We start from the raw sequence: 19,398 nt of genomic DNA on the forward strand, positions 1-19,398 counted from the left end.
CCAATTGGAGTCCACGCCGGCTGACACGTGACCAGCAGCGCCGACAGCAGAGTCGCGTTAAGCAAGTAAGTTCGGTTGTCGGGAGGGCTGGAAACAACAAAAGGTAAGTTCCTCGCTAAATTGACATTCTTTTTTGGGACACGGAAGTGTTACCCGAAACGGTCTAAAAGTGCACGTTTGCATTCGCGTCATCTTCTACCGCGAGAAGTGTGAAATATTTACTCTGGCGAGGTGACGCGATAAACTTAAATTCACAACGCGGCTTTACGCTTCACAAGCAGTTTTGCAGTCATAGATTGTGGCACTACTTTGGGTCACGTTTAAAGCACTTTTAATGTAAAATATGTATGAATGTTACAGTTAAAACGGGTTAGTCTGACAAGACAAAAGCCGTTTCCTTGCGCTAATGCGATACGTTACAGTTCCCATTGATCGGTCACTGTCACATGCTGACTTATTATTACTTCAAAGATAATGCTGTACTCAGTGGGTGTATTCACATTTCACACATAAGTAGTGTAGAACTCAAGAGTCGTATGCAAAGCCGTTTTGGAAACACTTATTTGTCCTCACGAGTAGGGCAAAACTGCACTAGTTGACATCTGTGCGTTACTAGGAGCTATTTCTAAAAATGTCAAAATAGTTGTACAACAAAATAGATATCATTGGATATAGAGGATGATACACGAATAAAATGAGCCCTAGGTTTTAAGAATTGGTAAAGAATGAAAGATTTTATGCAGCAAATTGGCAATGTAAATCATGAGAAAATGTGTGACCAAAACCTTGATTATTTGGTAGAACAATGCCCGTATATTAGTCTTATTAGTGGAAATCCATCCATTTTCTGAGCTGCTTCTCCTCACTAGGGTCGCGGGCGTGCTGGAGCCTATCCCAGCTGTCATCGGGCAGGAGGCGGCGTACACCCTGAACTGGTTGCCAGCCAATCGCAGGGCACATACAAACAAACAACCACTCACAGTCACACCTATGGGCAATTTAGAGTCTCCAATTAATGCATGTTTTTGGGATGTGGGAGGAAACCGGAGTGCCCGGAGAAAACCCACGCAGGCACGGGGAGAACATGCAAACTCCACACAGGCGGCAAATCTGCATCTCCTGTTGTTCGACCTTGTTGTTATACTGGTGTGCTTTTATTTTGAAGGCCTGACTTTGCCAGCAACAGGATGCCTATCTATGCCAGTGATACCTGAGGGTTGCTGAGTGGACCGGGAGGGTTGATGTTGCCTCCGGTTGTGAATAAAAGCATGCATTGTGGAATACGCCTTGCTGTCTGAACCCCTTGATACACATGAGGACAGCTGCAAGCGGTTCTGCTTCCTTTAGCCAAAAATCTAGTAGATGTCACGATATAAATGTAATTTGATTTTTAATAGTCAGACATTGTCATTCTACTAGTGCACCCTTGTTGTTCTACTAGTGTGCTGAATTGTTTTACTCGGGAAGAAAAAGCATCGTAATACAATAAATGCACAAACGGCTTTCTGTAAATGTCTGTGTTCCGTGTTCATTTTGTGTCTGTCTTGTTTGTTTCAAACAGTTGCTACATTGACACTACTGTGGTGTTTATTTAGCAGCTTACCAAAGCTGCTATGCAAAAAGAATTAGATGCTTTTAGATTTGGCAACCAAGTGCTTACTGTGATCCATAATAGATTTGACACGATGAATAACATATACTTTCCGTTCTCATTAGGAACATGTCCCCTGCGCCCACCAATGAGCTGGGCTTTAAACCCCCAGATGGTGGCTGGGGTTGGATGGTTGTGATTGGGGCTCATATTTCCATTGGCTTTGCCTATGCTACGCCCAAAGCCCTCTCCATTTTCTTCAACGACATCCAATTAGACTTGCAAGCCAGCTACAGTGATATAGCATGGATCTCCTCTATCATGTTGGCAGCCATGTATGCTGGAGGTAAGTTGACTCAGGAAGACATTGTTACTCCAAATAATCAAAGCATTATATTTTATTAGCTGCATTATTAGAACATGGTTGAATGGTATTTTTCTGAGCATTGTGGGTTTTACCTCTCAATATCATCACACTAAAAAGTAGTTCAGATAGAATATCATCTGCTGCACATTGTTTTAACTGGGTACGTTTTATTGATCTCACAAAGACAAAATTTGTTTCGGTCATCCTCTTGAGCAGGAGACTGCTAAAGTGAAATGTCCGATGAAACGACTGACATTGAGTCACTAAGTATCAACAACCAAAAGGAGTTTACTTTACAGTGTGACCTCTAATATTGAACACAATCCATTTGGGGATGCTTGTTGACTGAAGTCTGTCAACAATTTCACAAATACGGGAACGAGAAGCGATCCGTTTTAGGGTCGAAACATTTGCTATAATAAAACAATTTAACTCTTTTAATAGCAATGTGACAAGATTTCCCATAAATGGCAGTCTATCAAAATGGTGAGTCTGGTTGGAAAAGTAACTTCAATCCAACTACAACGAACCAAGAGTTTTGAAAATCGAATGATGGGTTCCGGAGAAATTTAGTTTTTTGTGCTGGAAAAAAAAGGCCTCTTCGGGGACTTCTTTTGTGTGATATTGCCTTCAAATTTGAATGTCTTCAAATTAAAGTAAAACACTATAACTTGATTATTTCTCAACATATCTCCTTGACCATTTCATCTGATACTCGGGGAACCCCTTCTCCGATTGGCTGACAAATTTCAGTGAAAAATAGCTGTGCCTTCTACCATAAGCTGTTACGGGCTGGAATTCCAAGGGGTTTTCCAAGTCGTTTCAAACTTGCCCTGTCACGTCGCTAACACTAATACTGTACATGTGTTAAAGTGTGTTAATCACTATTAGCAAAATGTAAAAACAAGTCTTAACTTCAGTGACAAAGGTGCAATGTGCGGTGTAATGAGTCGCATCACAGATGGAGTTCATGCATCTCATTTATTAACATAATTTTTGAATGGTGTCTCAAAACTGCCGCAAAGAGCCAAAACTAAATGTGCATAGTTAATCAAAAAAGATAAGATAATCCTTTATTCATCCCTAAAAGGGAATTTAAATCATATGAAGCAAGAAAGTGAAGTGAATGTTGAAAATAAAGTATTTTGCTGTCTCTAATTGGCCATTAGCCATACTCGTAATCACGTTAAGATTCTCCACAAAAAAATAAGTTGTAGTCATGTGAGCTCCTCAGGCCATGTCACATTGATAAATGACTTCACATGACTGACAGCATCCATTTGCTTTAAAGTAGGGTTGGGAATGATAAACCGATGCGACCAGATATCTGTTTGTAAAGGTCAGAGATACGACTGTATCGGTGGAAGACTCCTTCATCGATACAAAATCTCCAAGGATCCCTAGATACATCGATTGTAGAGCTGTGGACCGGCTATCGCGATGCTAGGAATCGGTTGCGCGACGCTTTACAGTTTTCATCTCTTAAAACAAGAGCGAAAGCTCTTGCGCTGCTACGTACATAGCCTAAAGTTATTTTTACAACCACAAACAGACGTGTTGGGTAGTAGCGGCTCTACTCGTTTAATTACATTTCTCAGTAGTGTTACTATTTCAACATCAGTGGTGCTGATAACGCGTTACAAAGTACAGTACCTCCAAAATGCTATTATTGCTGCAACAATAATCATGCTGTGCTCACAATAACAAAACTGTCGATTGAGACATTTTCTGTTCACTAATTTATTGTCATATTTTTTCAAGTTATAACATTAGAAATTGCTGCTATTCTAACTAACATTAAAAATTACTGCCTACTAAATTATTTATTTGCTTGAGTCCAAAAATCCTGGGCAAGTTAAGAAGGCAGGAACAGTCTTAAAGGCAATGCTGGTTTAGAAACAGCCAAGTAACAACAAACAAAATAATCATGGGACACTTACATAGTTTATTTTCCTCCCATTAGTGATATTGTAAAATCATTTATTTTCCTGAGCAGCCACTGTGATATATTATTTCAAATGTAGACATTACACTGCATTTACACTCAAATGAGGAAGTGAAGTGCTGTAGCAGCCTGGCTAACCGGCTTGGCTTCGTATAGACGGCAAAAAACTACATTTTAGGAACAACGGCTCATTATTTTATGCCAAGACAAGGCAACAACGATATCGAGACACTTTTAATTTTTCAATATTGAGACATCTCTACATATGACAATAATAATCCTTGTTGTGCAAGCTCAGCAGCTCCGTACACCAGTTCACTAACATGCCTATGATATGCTGTTCATGCATTAATAAGTTTTATAGACACATTATAGGCTTTAATAATTAGGCATAAGAACTCTTAGTTAGTTATTCATGTCCTCACAGGGTTCAGCAATGTCACCAAATGGCGAGAGACATGACAGCCTTTTCAGAAAAACTCAGGGAGTCCAATTGATACATGAGGTTATAATGACTGTGGAAATGGCGATAGTGTCCTATTGTGGAAGAGCCTCAGTGAGAAAGGCCTTTGATTCCTTCACATACCTGGTCAACCCTGTAAACTCTGGGATGGCAGTGTGTACAATGGGTGGTCTTAATCTTGATTTAAAGGTGGGCAAGGTGTTGTGATTAAATATTCAAAGATTCTGTACGTGAAAAGATTGTCTATTAATTACTGTTGTGTGTTTGTTGCTTCTATAGCTGTTTGTTAATTAGTTGTCTCCTCTAGTCCTAGGTTTGTACAAAGAAACGGGTTCAGTGTTCCTAGCTTTTCGGGTTTGACAAACCATAAACTTCGTAGTTACAGTCCACTGGTCCACCTCTGATTTGTGTGTGTTTGGCAAACAATTTTTCCAAGGCAAAATAATGTAAATTAATCCATTCCCGGGTACCTCAAAACGTGCATGGTAATGAACATTTCAACACTATTGTCAAGTGACGATGGGAATTAACTGCTATATAATGAAACTAAGTTGTATACACATCTTAAACTTCGTTGAATGAAGCATACACATACATATAGGAAAGTCGAAAAACACAAAAAAAGCACAACACTTGAAGTTAAGCCTTTATTCTTAGATTGCAATTTTGTTCACACTGTCACATTCTGGACCAAACTGAATCTTCAAGGAAATGTGCAATTTCTCCACAAATTTTAAACAGTTCAGTGGAGTAAAAAGTTCTGTGATGTACTTTGGTCAAAATAACAATAGTTTTTGAGGGTGCTGACCTGTTTCATGTAAATGAGTCATTGGTCATCCACCCCCGCCCTCCACACTGGCTGTGAGGTGTGCCACCACATGTATGGCTTTGTGTTACCTTGACGACCAGCACACTAGCCCAATAAAGACAGTAAAAGCATGAAATGTGTTTTTACTCATGGAGTCAGCTCTTTGTCACAAAGCCGCCAAATTGCACTTGTCACTTAGTGCGTGGATCCCTAACCCATTTACAGTTTGGCGTCAGTAGTGGACACGTCGCCAAACACAAATCCATCGTTCCTCTCACCCCAAGACAACTTTGCCAAACAATATGCTGGTTCCCTGAAGCTGATGACTTGGTGTAAAATAGGTGTGTTAAATAAATCTGCAGTGCTGGTTAGCTTTAGGCTGATAGTGGTCCTGTGTAATTCAGCTTTTGCTTGCAAGAAAAGAAAATGCCAGACCTTCACCCAGCCTTGCTGCCATGTAATGATATAATGAGAAACATGGTGTACGGGTGGTATTATTTAAACTAGGGCATCACAGTTACATCATAGTGGGGCAAAAATTTAAATGGCTCGCTTAAAGATATTTTCTGACATGGGCAGCTTGTTGTGTAATTTCACAAATGGTACACAATGGTACACAAATGTGGTAACACGTTCCAGAGATCCAAATGTTTGTATACAATCAAATAAATGGTCAATTTTCCATAATATTACCCCTTTAATGACAAAACTATGTACGTATCAAATCCATCCAAATAAGACTTGTTCAGTCTTGGTGGAGGTTTTGAGCTTGTTTTAAATAATTGTATGTTTTAACTTGGCGGCACGGTGGACAACTGGTTAGCACCTCTGCGTCACAGTTCTGAGGACCCGGGTTCAAATCTGGCCTCGCCTCTGTGGAGTTTGCATGTTCTCCCCGTGCCAGCGTGGGTTTTATCCGGGTACTCCAATTTCCTCCCACATTCCAAAACCATGCATGGTAGGTTAATTGAAGACTCTAAATTACCCATAGGTGTGAATGTGAGTGCGAATGGTTGTTTGTTTATATGTGCTCAGCGATTTGCTGGCGACCAGTTCAGAGTGTACCCCACCTCCTACCCGATGATAGCTGGGATAGGCTCGAGCATGCCCTAGTGAGGAGAAGCGGCTCAGACAGCCCTGACATGGAGGTGAACTGCAGTACATTTTCAAAAGTGCGTGCGGGTTGCGCTCGAGTATAAAGGCAAACTATGCGTGATGTCAGCGCTGTCGCCGTCCGCGCGAGTATAAAGAAGCCACCTCTTTGACCTGTTGCCCTCTGGCAGGCACTATCGGTCCTTCGGGACCAGAACAAACAGATTCAGAGACAGCTTCTTCCCAAAAGACATCACCAAACTCAATTTAACAATACACTTATTCTATAATGCTGTGACTTGCACGTCAGCATTACTATCAACATCTCTGACTCCACTGCTACTGTTCATAAGTGCCTTACCGCTATTTGCAAAGCAAATTTTGTATTTACTTTGCACATTCAACATCCCATATGTTGAATGTGCTACTGCACACGAAACATGAGTGGCTTGCTGTCATTTGCGCTGCAAATTTGGTATAGTTTGCTTCATACATCCAAAATCCATGACTCCTCTACTTGTATACATTAAAGGTGAATTTGCAATGCATAATTTGTATTGTTTCGTGTAGCTTTTGTATTATTTTCATTCTTGAAATACAAACCTGTAGTTGCAACCCAATTTCGTATCTGCACCATACAATGACAATAAATGATTTTTATTCTGCCTATTCTATTTTAATTGTTAAGTTTCCTATTAGCAATCAATCAAGCAACATTATTCAGTAAGCTGATCATGTTGACATTAAACGTAATTTTGTCTTCTCATGATTTCACAGGGCCAGTGAGCAGTGCATTGGTCAATCGCTATGGAAGCCGACCAATAGTTATACTCGGCGGCCTGATGTGTGGGGCCTCCATGGTAGCTGCTTCCTTTGGAAACTCCATCATTTACCTCTACTTGTGCATTGGTGTCATTGCGGGTACGGTATTGTAGTCCTTTTTTTCTCATTTGTTGTTGACCTAGAAAAGCAGTACAGTATATTTTGAAGTAAACTAAATTCTATCCACTTTAATTATGGGAATCCTGAAGTGAAGTTATTTGTTCTACGAGTTAGACGGACTTGAAATTTGGTGCTTGACATCTTTTCACCTCCTTTCCTAATCTTTTTCCTCGGACTCAGTAGCTTTTTGTTCATCTACAGTATCAGGGTGCCCGTTCCAGCTACTGAGTGGGCACTTATATGCTCAAAGTGGAGCAGGGCCAGGACGGTGAAATAGCAAAAAACACACGTGGTTCCCGGAGATCATGGCATAAAGAGGCCCACTGTTCTGTTGCTCAACCTCCTATCCAAGTTGTCTCATGGGGCTCCCTACCACCTTTAGTGGCTCATTACCCTACCAAGGACAACTGTGGAAGGATTAATATATGTAGCCATTGGTCCTTTGTGATACCAGGGGGCACATGTGTCCTGTACTCACACACTAACAAAACGGGCCACTTTTATCTAGCATGTATAGAGGTGTATACATGCAACTCTGCACACAACTCTATGGTGCAGCAAAACAATGCCTTATGTGAGTCCCTGTAAGCTGTTTCGATAATTGACTATTGAATTAACTATGTTAGCTCAACCTATTAGGAAATCTGACTTATCATGTTCCCAACCAATCTGATAAGATTCTCACCTTTCATCTGTTAATAATTGAGTTATTTACAAATCACTGACCAGTAAATGGCACCATTTTGTGAACATTAAAGAAACTGCGTTTTGCCAACCAGGCCATAGAAAATTAAATTCGATTTTAAAGTAGTATTGCAGTTAAATCCTGGACAAAGTCTGCTGGTGTTAGAAAACAATACTATTTTTATCTGCTGCCGAGCTAAAAAAGAAAAAGAAAAATGCTGTTAGCAGTGGCTAAAAGTGACAACAATCTGTTCACAGAGCACTGAATCGATCAAAACTGGCGTGTTCTGGTGGTCTAACACATTTCGCCTCTCATCCGAGCAGGCTTCATCAGTTAATGAGCATTGCTGAGATAGGACAGCTCTAGCAGGAATGTTGGTGTGGAAATCTAACTGCTGTTTTATCCAACTAACTTATGCCCCTTTTCCATTGAACCGGTTCTACCCCCAACCAGCCTCGCTCCACCCCGTGTGGTCGCTTTTCCATTACACTTTTTCGATTGTACCCCACCTCCTGCCCGAAGATAGCTGGGATAGGCTCCAGCAGCCCGCGACCCTAGTGAGGATAAGTGGTAAAGAAAATGGATGGATGGATCAATATAGTTTCTCCCTACCTACCCAAAGCGTATAATAATTTTTCTCAGGTGTTGCAGCAATTAGCATATTGTAATGTTAATTGTAAGCATGTTGAATTTGAATGAAAGATTCTGACTTTTCTCCCCCATTGTCTCAACACAGGCTGCGGACTCGCCTTAAACCTGAATGCATCTCTCACCATCATCAGCAAGTACTTTCTGGCCAAGCGCCCTTTAGCCAATGGTCTCGCAATGGCAGGGAGTCCTGTGTTTTTGTGCTTCTTGGCCCCTCTTAATCAATATCTACTGGACAAGTTTGGATGGAGAGGAAGTCTTCTTATAATAGGGGCTTTGATGCTAAACAGTTGTGTTGCTGGGGCCTTGATGAGACCTATTGGTTCCTGTAATACATCATCTTGTGCACAACAACAAAAGTCTGAGGAGCAGTCAAATAACGGTAACACCAAGAAATGGAAACACAGCTGTGGCAGTCGTGCCAAGAAAATCTTAGCTTGGTCCTTCTTCAAAGATCGAGGCTTTCTAATTTACCTCATTGGGAACATAATGTTCATTTTTGGTGCCTACGCACCTATTGTGTTCCTGTCAACCTATGCTGTTAGTCATGGTGTTGACCAGTACTCAGCAGCATATCTACTCTCCATTATGGGTTTTGTGGACATGTTTGTTCGGCCTGGCACCGGCCTGATTGCCAACAGCAAGTGGATCAGACCGAGAGTTCAGTACTTTTTCAGCTTTGCCATGGTTTTCAATGGCACGTGCCACTTACTATGCCCACTGATCAAAAACTATACCTTCTTGGTGGTCTACGCTGTGTTTTTTGGTGTGGGTTTCGGAATGGTTTTTGCCCTCATATTTGAGTGCCTGATGGATCTGATGGGAAATCAACGCTTCCCGAGTGCTGTTGGACTGGTCACTATCATTGAGTGTGTCCCCATGCTGCTGGGACCACCCACTGCAGGTAACAAAATTAAATCTACTTACAGCCATGATATACAGTGTGTACGGAACTATCCAGCCCCCTTAAAATTTTCACTCTTTTTTTATATTTCAGCCATTTCCTAAAATCATTTAAGTTCATTTTTTTCCTCAATAATGTACACACCGCACCCCATATTGACAAGAAAAAAAACGGAATTGTTGAAATTTTTGCAGATTTATTAAAAAAGAAAAACTGAAATATCACACAGCCATAAGAATTCAGACCCTTTCCTCAGTATTTAGTAGAAGCACCCTTTTGAGCTAATAAAGCCATGAGTCTTTTTGGGAATGATGCAACAAGTTTTTCACACCTGGATGTGGGGATCCTCTGCCATTCCTCCTTGCAGATCCTCTCCACTTCTGCCAGGTTGGATGGTAAATCTTGGTGGGCAGCCATTTTCAGGTCATTCCAGAGATGCTCAATTGGGTTGAAGTCAGGGTTCTGGCTGGGCCATTCAAGAACAGTCATGGAGTTGTTCTGAAGCCACTCCTTCGGTATTTTAGCTGTGTGCTTAAGGACATTGTCTTTTTTTTTTTTTTTTCTTCGGCCCAGTCTGAGGTTCTTAGCACTCTGGAGAAGGTTTTCGCCTAGGACATCCCTGTACTTGGTGGCATTCATCTTTCCTTCGATTGCAACCAGTCGTCCTGTCCCTTCAGCTGAAAAACACCCCCACAGCATGATGCTGCCACCACCATGCTTCACTGTTGGGACTGTATTGGACAGGTGATGAGCACTGTCTGGTTTTCTCCACACATGCCACTTAGAATTAAGGCCAACAATTTCTATCTTGGTCTCATCAGACCAGAGAATATTATTTCTCACCATCTTGGAGTCCTTCAGGTGTTTCTTTTAGCAAACTCCATGCAGTCTTTCATGTGTCTTGCACTGAGGAGAGGCTTCCGTCGGGCCACTCTGCCATAAAGTAAGACTGGTGGAGGGCTACAGTGATGGTTGACTTTCTAGAACTTTCTCCTGACTGCATCTCTGGAGCTCAGCCAAAGTGATATTTGTGTTCTTCTTTACCTCTCTCACAAATGCTCTTTTTTTCTGTCAATATGGGGTGCTGTGTGTACATTAATGAGGAAAAAAATAACTTAAATGATTTTAACAAATGGCTGCAATATAACAGAGAGTGAAAAATTTAAGGGGGTCTGAAAACTTTCAGTACCCAGTGTAATTATCCTATCCCCATGTGGCACTGTGTTTGTGTTACAACATGTGAAAATTGTGTCTTTGTGTGTGGAAATGAAGCACACGTGCATGACAGTTCCTGTTAAGGTGAACCTAAACTACATGGTTCAACTTAGACAATTCAGATTTTTCTCTCCCATGTGGCCCAGTTTAGAAATCATAATCATAATATTCATTTGATTGGAAAAACAAAAAACACAACCTTAAATCCTCAGACTTTTCAATTATGGAAACATGCAGTGTTTCCCAACCTATTGAACAAAGTTAGATGTTTTACGTTCCCCAAAATATCTCATGACACACCATATATGTATATTTATATATATGATGACGAAAGAGTGCAATTAAGTCTAGGAAAAGGCGTCAGGCAAGGCGGGCGACATTGATATTATTTTCATGGTACCCTAGAAGTTGTAAGTGCAATGTGAATGAAGTAAATGTATCAACATTGTTCCCGATGACAATTCTTAACAATTGATGTCCTCGTAGTGCAGTGGTTTGTGTCAGCTCTACAGATCATTCAGAGATTTCTGTACAGTGTATTCAAAACAAAGGCTTAGAAGAAGAAGCAGCAGCAGGAGAGACACTGTACGAATTAATCAGTTGTGCACGCCAGCCCACTGACAAACCTACTGTGGCAGCAACCTGAGTTTTAATGAGGTGGAAATTTATAGGCTCCAGGTTTGTATGGGGTGACCCTGTTCTGGGGCGCTCATTTAAAAGGGTAAATAAGTACCTCCCTGCACATCTTGCATTCTCCTCCAGAGGGCACAATCATTACATCTGCCCTAACTACTCTGCTTGTTACTGTTTCCCCAAACCTTTGGGTCAGTCCAATTAGGTGTGAGGTGAATCTGTGTAATTAGCTTTTTGCTAAGACTGTTTAATGATGTTCCATTCAGTCTCCTGTAAGTCAGTGTACCTATGCTGTAATTAAAATGGAGCATATCAAAAAGGTGACTACGCCAGATGGACTCCATTAATGCTTTGCCAAACAAAGCCCGTCTTAATGAGGATGGTAGTCATTTGTGTATATTCACCATATGATAGCTATCAATCAGATCGCATAACCTCAACTATGATGGTTGAAGGTGATCCAAATGCAAAATTACCTGTTTAAGAGAAAAATGTACTACATGTACTTTTGTGAAGTAAAATTTTCAGGTTGGACAATTTACAGTGGAACCTCCTGAGGTCATTTCAAAAAATAAATAAATAAAAGAAACTGTTAGAGTTTACATCATAAAACCTTTAAGGCAATCATGGTTTTTAGTACTTTTGACTAATATTAATAGTAATATTAAGAATACATAGTGTACTTATTGGTAACTGAGGAAATCTGAGTCAGTGGTGTTAAGAGCAAATATCGTGAAATGTGCTTTCAGTTCTTTATCTTTTGTTGTATTTCAATGACTTGTTGGTTTAGCCGTGTCGTCTTGAGTAGCCAGGAGAAAGACACGTGTACCACCTTGTTATGTAGCTATAAGTTCAAGTTCTGTTTCACCGGTCATCACATATTTCTGCTTTGCCGCAACTGATGCTCTTTGATGGTGGCATCACGTAATAATGCAAAACAGAAAAGACCAAACTTGTGTCGTTAATCCTTTAAATCTGTCATTCCCAACCATTGTGCGGCGGCACTATTGTGCTATCCGATTACAATAATTGTCCAAAATTTCTTTACTCTAGCTAATGTATCGTGATTTATCTGTCTATGACAGTGACGTAAAGTAACAGGCCAAATTAAATGTTCTTCAACTAGGTGGCAGAAAGTACAATTAACCTGTGTATTTATTTCATTAACCTGTGCCATTCATACAATGGTTGTCCAACTAAAAAGGCCTAGATTTCACACTGAGCGAGTAAATTTAGACACCACCATTATATCAGTATACAGTGTTCCCTCGCCACTTCGCGCTTCACGTTTTGCGGCTTGAGTGCTGTCAGTCTTGTACAAAAACATATTTATCAAAAAAATAAATAAAATACAACCATATCGGCACCCATATTGCGGAAAGACGCGTTGTTTCATGTTGATGCGTGCGAGAGAAGGTTTCCCTACATGCCAAACAAAGAGATGAGTTGACTCAAAGGCTTTGTACATGCCTGTACTGTACGGGCACTCATACAAGGCGCGTGATTGGTTCCCGGCGCGACATCGACCAATGAGAGCACGAGTGGATTTATCCCGTGAGCTGATTGGCTCCGCATCATCGCAGCCTCACCCAGCATCTTCCCTTGTTGTGTCTCGGCAGTCTCGTCCACGCTGTTGTGTTCGCAATAACTTTTTTTGGTTAAGCGATAATTTTTTTTGATTAGTTAAGCAAGCCCTTACAATGCCGCCGAAGCGCTGTGCCCTTGTGAAAGCTTCCTCTGGGGTGCCCAAGAGGAAGAAGAAGATGATGACCATCATCAAAAGAGTGAAACTTTTAGATTTGATCAAAGAGGGCAGAAGTTATGCATCTGTGGCACGCCATTATGGCGTGAATTAATATACACTGCTTCAATAACCTTCAATAAGAAAGCGAAACATGTGGTAACTCTGCGTAGTAAGAGAATTGTAAAAATGGAATCTGCATTGGAATTGTGGATTGCAGGGAAAAGACTGAGTAATTAATTACCGTATAAGGTTTTGTAATTAAATATTTAAGTAAATACATGTAATGCTGTAATCTTTGTCTCAAATATGTAAAGTATAAATACTGTTTACATATTTTAAACATTCTGGTACCCACATACACGTCCACGAAAATTCCTGGGAGGGGGGGGGCAAATCCTACTCGCGGTTTTTCACCTTTCGTGGGGGGTTCTGGTCCCCATTAACCGTGAACATTTTTTTATGACTGGATGGATAGTTAGGGTTATCCTCCTTTGTGGGTAGTAGTGTCGGAATGGGGCATCTATAGAAGTGACCGGGATAGGTTCTTGTCATTTTTCAAGCTAAACTCCCATAATTAATAATTTTTTGGGAAAAATATATACATTTTTGTTTGGCGTCTACGGTTTTTAAGCATAAGCATGCTCTCGCTCAACATAAATGATAGAAGTCCTCTGCCAATAATCTAATAGAATGAATGAGAGACTGCAGTGTGGTGACATGGACAGAGAGGTAGACCCCCTATAACCATGGAAAGTGAGCGAGAGAAACACCTGCCAATTGATCCATACCTGAAGGTGAAGGGGTTCTGGACATCTGGAGGCTTAAATGTAATCCAAAGCACATTTGTCATTTTTCTGCAGACTTGGCCTTGATATCAGTGGCTTTTAGAATGGGCCGCTTTTCTGATTCGTTTTGGTAGCACCTGTCAAAATTGCCTTCTCAGGGAGGGCCAGGAGGAGTGTAATGGTCCATGTTCATTTTCCAATTTGGCAACCGTTGCTCTCTTTCTCTCTCTCTCTCACACACATGCACACAAACGCTGTGCACAGCCACATAGGAAAATAAATCCATTTGAGTAGATATTGCGTTGTGCTGCTTGTGTTTGTTCAAAAGTATTTTTCTCATGATGAAAAAGTATGAGGTTATATGTGTGTGTGTATGTGTTTTCAACACTCGGCATCTTGTCTCCTTACAGGGTTGCTGGTGGATATATTTGGTGACTACAAGTACCTCTTCTTCTTGTGTGGCACAGTGATTGTTACTGGTGGGATCTTCCTTTTCATCATGAACATTTACAACTATCACATGCTGGAAAAAGAAAGGGGTAGACAACCAAACCCAAATCATATACAAGTTGTAGGTCAGGGCCAGGGCGAGATGCTTAACACACTCAATCACAGTTTTCTTACAAAGGAGTCTGCTGTGCCTGAGATTAAAGATGGGAGTGAGCCAGCGATGTGTTGAAGGAATCAATTCATTCCGCTTCATTTTTATTTCTCTTATTTGCGTGGCCCCGATGTACCAGAGAGAGGTATATTTCACATCCAGTGAGCTATTTTTAGGCAGACAACTGAAAATGCTATTAACCTGACCAATTATTTGAATGAGCTACAAGTACCAGTACCAGTGCTTCTGCAGAACCATGATTGAAGTTAAATGTTGGCAATTGTAACAAGTGCTGGGCGATATGGCCTAAATTTATTATCACAATTCCCCCCCCCCCCCCCAATGTCGATATTCGATATGACTCGATTAGGGCTGCAACAAATACTGGAATGTTTCGAGTACTTAGAATACAAAAAATGCTTGAGGAATTTTTGCTCCCTCGGGGATCCACTTATTTAATGTATTCAATGCCTGCCCTCCAAGTTTGATTGTTTTAATTATGCGTGTATGCCTTTAAGAGGGCGGGCAGTGGTGAGTAGTGTGACATAGGCGTAAGGAAAAGTAATCCTGGGAAGATGCTGCTGGTACGCATTGTAGCCAGCAATGTAAATTTAAGAAATAAAAAGTTTTTAAAATTTTTTTTTATTTATTTATTTATTTTTAAAGAAAAACAATTGGTTATTATTTTTTTTTGAGTGAAATTACTTATTTTTTTCTTGTATCCATAATTGGTCTTTAACCAAGCAAAAATATAATTCATCCGAATACTGGATTATTCAATAAAAATTTTAGTGGGATACTCAAGTACTAAAATATTTGATAACTGCAGCCCTAGATTTGATATTTATTGTATTAAAATTTATAAATTTATAAAACTACTTATTGATTATGATTTATAAATGTATAAAACTGTACCATACCAAATTGATTTACATTATAAAACAATGTTTATTAAAAAAAATATATAAACATCACAAAATAAATAAATTACTATTCTCTAAAGGTATTTCAAAATATAATGATCTCAAAATGAGTGATGCACCGAAATGAAAATTCTTGACCGAAACCCAAAAAACTAAAAATGAGAAACCCATGGTCAAAAGCTGAAACATTGGAAGAAATTCATCCATCTATTTTCAACATCGCTTATCCTGGTTAGGGTCACGGGGCGCTGTAGCCTATCCCAGCTGAGTTCGGGCGAAAGGCGGACTACACTCTGAACTGGTTGCCAGTGAGTCGCAGGGCACATATAGACACAGACAACCATTCGCACTCACATTCACACCGTCACAGAGTGGGAACTGAACCCACACTGCCCGCACCAAAGTCAGGCGAGTGTACCACTACTCCATCAGTGACCTGGAAGAAATTATTTTGCCAATTATTAGTAAAATGAATCATTTATGGCTATGACTGCAGAGCTGCCAACCTATAGAACTCCACATAACTTCACTTCCAGAACAATTTGTCTGAATTTCCATATTTTGTAAATTGTCAAGATTATTACCGCAGGACAGTTATTGCAGTATATTACACTGAACAAAAATATAAACGCAACACTTTTGTTTTTGCTCCCATTTTTCGTGAGTTGGACTCCAAGATCTAAAACTTTTTCTACATACACAAAAGGCCATTTCCCTCGAATATTGTCTAGATCTGTCTAGATCTGTGTTAGTGAGCATTTCTCCTTTGTCGAGATAATCCATCCCATACTCTGACCCCCAAAACCCCCACAATAAAGCAAAACTGTACATTTCAGCGTGGCCTTTTATTGTGGCCAGGCTAAGGCACACCTGTGCAATAATCATGCTGTCTCATCAGCATCTTGATATGGCACATCTGTGAGGTGAGATGGATTATCTCGACAAAGGAGAAATGCTCACTAACACAGATCTAGACAGATTTGTGAACAATATTTGAGGGAAATGGCCTTTTGTGTATGTAGAAAAAGTTTTGGATCTTTGGGTCAAACAAAAGTGTTTAATTTATATTTTTGTTCAGTGTATGTAATACGATAAAAATAATTCTGCGTACTGTTCAATTGCGCAACAGAATCACTAATTTGTAATTGTTAATGAATTATGGCTTCAATATTTGTCATTTTAATGTATTTCTTAGGGTTTGGCTCTGTTGTGGGTGTTCATCAATTAACCCTTAATTGGCAGCAATGCACTTAAACATGTCCAGTCTGCCGGGAATCAAGAAGAAAAAGAAGACGTGAAGAAGAAAATACAATGCGGTGATCTGTAAATAATGCAAATATAAAAAGAAATACAAGACCAATTCTTGAGAATGCCTCACTGTGCAAACCCAACTGTCCGGATCTGTTAGCTCAGACAGCGACACCCGGTCCACTGTCAAACTATTTGGTTAATCGCTCACGCAGCGATGCTAGCTAATTGCTCTTAATGCTAATGTAGGCGAAACCTACGAATTTTTTTGGGACTAGTTATGACTCGCTAATCACTAGCATCTTCTCTATGTTGGCGGAAGTCTTGTGGAGTAGCCAAAAGTATAGAAAATAAAATCGATGATCGTCTTTTTCTGTATCGAGCATGAATAAAATATCGATCGACTAGAGCTTCTTGATATATCAACCAGCACTACTTGTAATATAAGCCTGCCAACGCCACTGCACTGTTGTGCAAATGAGAGGCAGCTATAACATTATAGTTTTTTTACATTCCCTAGTTTTTCAAACGGCAACAGCATTTATCTTGAAGGGTGGTGATGTTTAATCAAAATTTTGATCCAATACAGGCAAAAGCCAGCGAGGATGTGGATTCCAGTCAGCCTATGGATGTGAGACATTCCATTTATATGGAACACCTCATCGTGTCATGCATCTTTCCTGAAATCCTCTAATCCAAAAAACACACACTCTTGATTGCTCTCACTTGACATTGTGCTTTCGAAGGTCCTAAGCAGTACACGTAATCTTCTGGTTGTTAAAGTTTACAGTTTTCCTAACAACTGGGACGACTGATCCAGCATTTGCCAAGGAAGTAAGCTATGTTACAAACTAAAGGCTTAAAAGCATCTCTTCTTGACATTGCCTTGGTGACGAAGGAATGCTGGATTAATAGTTTTGTTTTTCACGTCACACTGGATCATAATTTTGTATACATTAATAAGAAATGGCTATGTATTATAGGCAGAGGTGGGTAGTAACACACTAGCTACATTTACTCCGTTACATTTACTCGAGTAACATTTGTCATAAACTGTACTTGTCAGAGTATTTGAAATGCACTGTACGTTTTACTTTTACTTGAGTATTTATGTGAAGAAGGATCGATACTTTTAATCCGTTACAATGATCAACATGCTGTTCGCTACTTTTATTTATCCATTCATGGTGTACGCGTCTGTTTTTAGACCCCATCTTCGACTTCCGTATATTGCGCCTGTTGCACCGATCAAACGTGAACACTGTCATTTGACTCCAATTCACCAATCAGACGACAAAAGGCAGTCACATGACCACGTACTTAGCCTTCGCGAGCCAATCAAAATGACTCATTTTTTGGGGGGGGGGGGGGGGGGGGGGAATAAAACAGCAGCGAGAGTGTGTTTACAGACCAAAAAACAATAGCTTTGTCATGCAGCTCTTCAATTGTGACTGGTCAAACTTGGACATTTCAGCCCACTTCCAACTTGAGAAAACACCTTGTGGTAAATTGCAGATGTTTTTGCTGTTGTTTTGGCAGTGGATGTGGCAAAATTAGCACACGCGCACACACACAATCACTCAGTCTGGTCAGCAAACCGCTTCTTCAAGTCAAGTCGTTTAAGTGAATAAAGCAAATAATCTTTCTGTAGGGCCCAGTGCATGTGTTGTTGGTTTTGGGGCAGTTAAAATTTTAAATGGTGCCAGGTGTGTGTCGACTCCCATGTATTATTTTTTTTATTTGATGTTCATGCTCTGATTAAAAAAAAAAAAGAAAAGAAAGAAATTCAGAAGTTACTCACAAATTACTCTTTGAGTAGTTTTTTCATTGAGCACTTTCTTACTCTTAAGTAAATATTTGGATGACAACATTTTACTTTTCCTTGAGTCATATTATTCTAAAGTAACAGTACTCTTACTTGAGTACAATATTTGGCTACTCTACCCACCTCTGAATATAGGCTCGGTTCCATCGACTGAATAAGACTTGACAGGAGGTGAAGAATAACTGAAACAAATATGAACTAAATTATCAACGACTGTCATCCAAATTGCTTTACATTTTTATTTTGTACATGATCTATCGTGTCAGTCACGCTTGGGTGGCACAGCAAAGCGAGCAGATGTTACACTGAACATTAGATTATTGCCTGATGTCTCTATGACTGCTGCATATGTTGCTTAAACCTGGCAGGAAATGGATTATGTAGTCATGTCATTTCTGATTTTGTTTTTGTTGTTGATTGCCGATGATGCTTTTCTTCACAGAATTTGGCCACATACCTTCCTTTGTGTTATGTTGCTATGTCCTCACAACATTGCACTGAGCCCTCCTCCTCCACTTTTTGAGACAGTGTTCCCAAACGTAGCTTGAATGTGTTAGGTATTCTCTACCTGTTAACTGGCTGTATGTTGCCGATAAGAAATATTGTGAATAAGTACGAAGTCTGTCTCATGTTATCTTGTGTAACTTGTTTTTATTTCTGTTAGCGACCAGTCTATGAATGATTCCGTCAGTAAGTTCTAATGGATGTTGGTTTGCAAAATTAAAATGAATCCTATACATAAGTGGTTGTAAAATCCTTGTGCGATGCATATATCAAAAGATTGCCTCTGAATCTGTTTGTTAATGGGATGATTCTCTTGAAGAAACGACAGAATATTGCACCCTTTTCCCCCCTCACCACTCATTGTACAATGAACCCAGACGAAGCCATGTTCGGCTTCCTATCTTCAAGGAGTGAAGTACAGGTGGAAGAAATGCCTTCAAATCAACATCAGCCATGTAGCTTTGCAGTGTGTTTG

General features: G+C 40.1%; 1 protein-coding gene across 2 annotated transcripts; it reads left to right on the plus strand.

Moving 5' to 3' along the window:
• Positions 1-39: 39 nt before the first annotated feature.
• On the plus strand, positions 40-17,973 carry LOC133409160 (monocarboxylate transporter 2-like). Of its 2 annotated transcripts, XM_061688796.1 has the most exons (6): positions 40-103; positions 1,717-1,937; positions 7,044-7,187; positions 8,630-9,445; positions 14,233-14,301; positions 17,184-17,973. In XM_061688796.1, exons 2-6 carry the CDS (start codon positions 1,721-1,723, stop codon positions 17,276-17,278), a joined length of 1,341 nt encoding a protein of 446 aa, XP_061544780.1. In that variant the 5' UTR covers positions 40-103; positions 1,717-1,720; the 3' UTR covers positions 17,279-17,973. The 2 variants fall into 2 exon arrangements, with proteins under 2 accessions (XP_061544780.1, XP_061544779.1); XM_061688795.1 differs by lacking the exon at positions 17,184-17,973 and having other exon boundaries at positions 14,233-16,048.
• The last annotated feature ends 1,425 nt before the right edge of the window (positions 17,974-19,398 follow it).

The sequence above is a fragment of the Phycodurus eques genome, chromosome 10 (assembly GCF_024500275.1).
Source record: "Phycodurus eques isolate BA_2022a chromosome 10, UOR_Pequ_1.1, whole genome shotgun sequence".
NCBI lineage: Eukaryota > Metazoa > Chordata > Actinopteri > Syngnathiformes > Syngnathidae > Phycodurus > Phycodurus eques.

Bases quoted from the DNA above. Each gene is read 5' to 3' on its own strand.
- LOC133409160 (XM_061688795.1), top strand. From the start codon at position 1,721: ATGTCCCCTGCGCCCACCAATGAGCTGGGCTTTAAACCCCCAGATGGT. The intron at 1,938-7,043 runs GTAAGTTGACTC...ATGATTTCACAG, and splicing joins GGCAGCCATGTATGCTGGAG to GGCCAGTGAGCAGTGCATTG. The intron at 7,188-8,629 runs GTACGGTATTGT...GTCTCAACACAG, and splicing joins GTGCATTGGTGTCATTGCGG to GCTGCGGACTCGCCTTAAAC.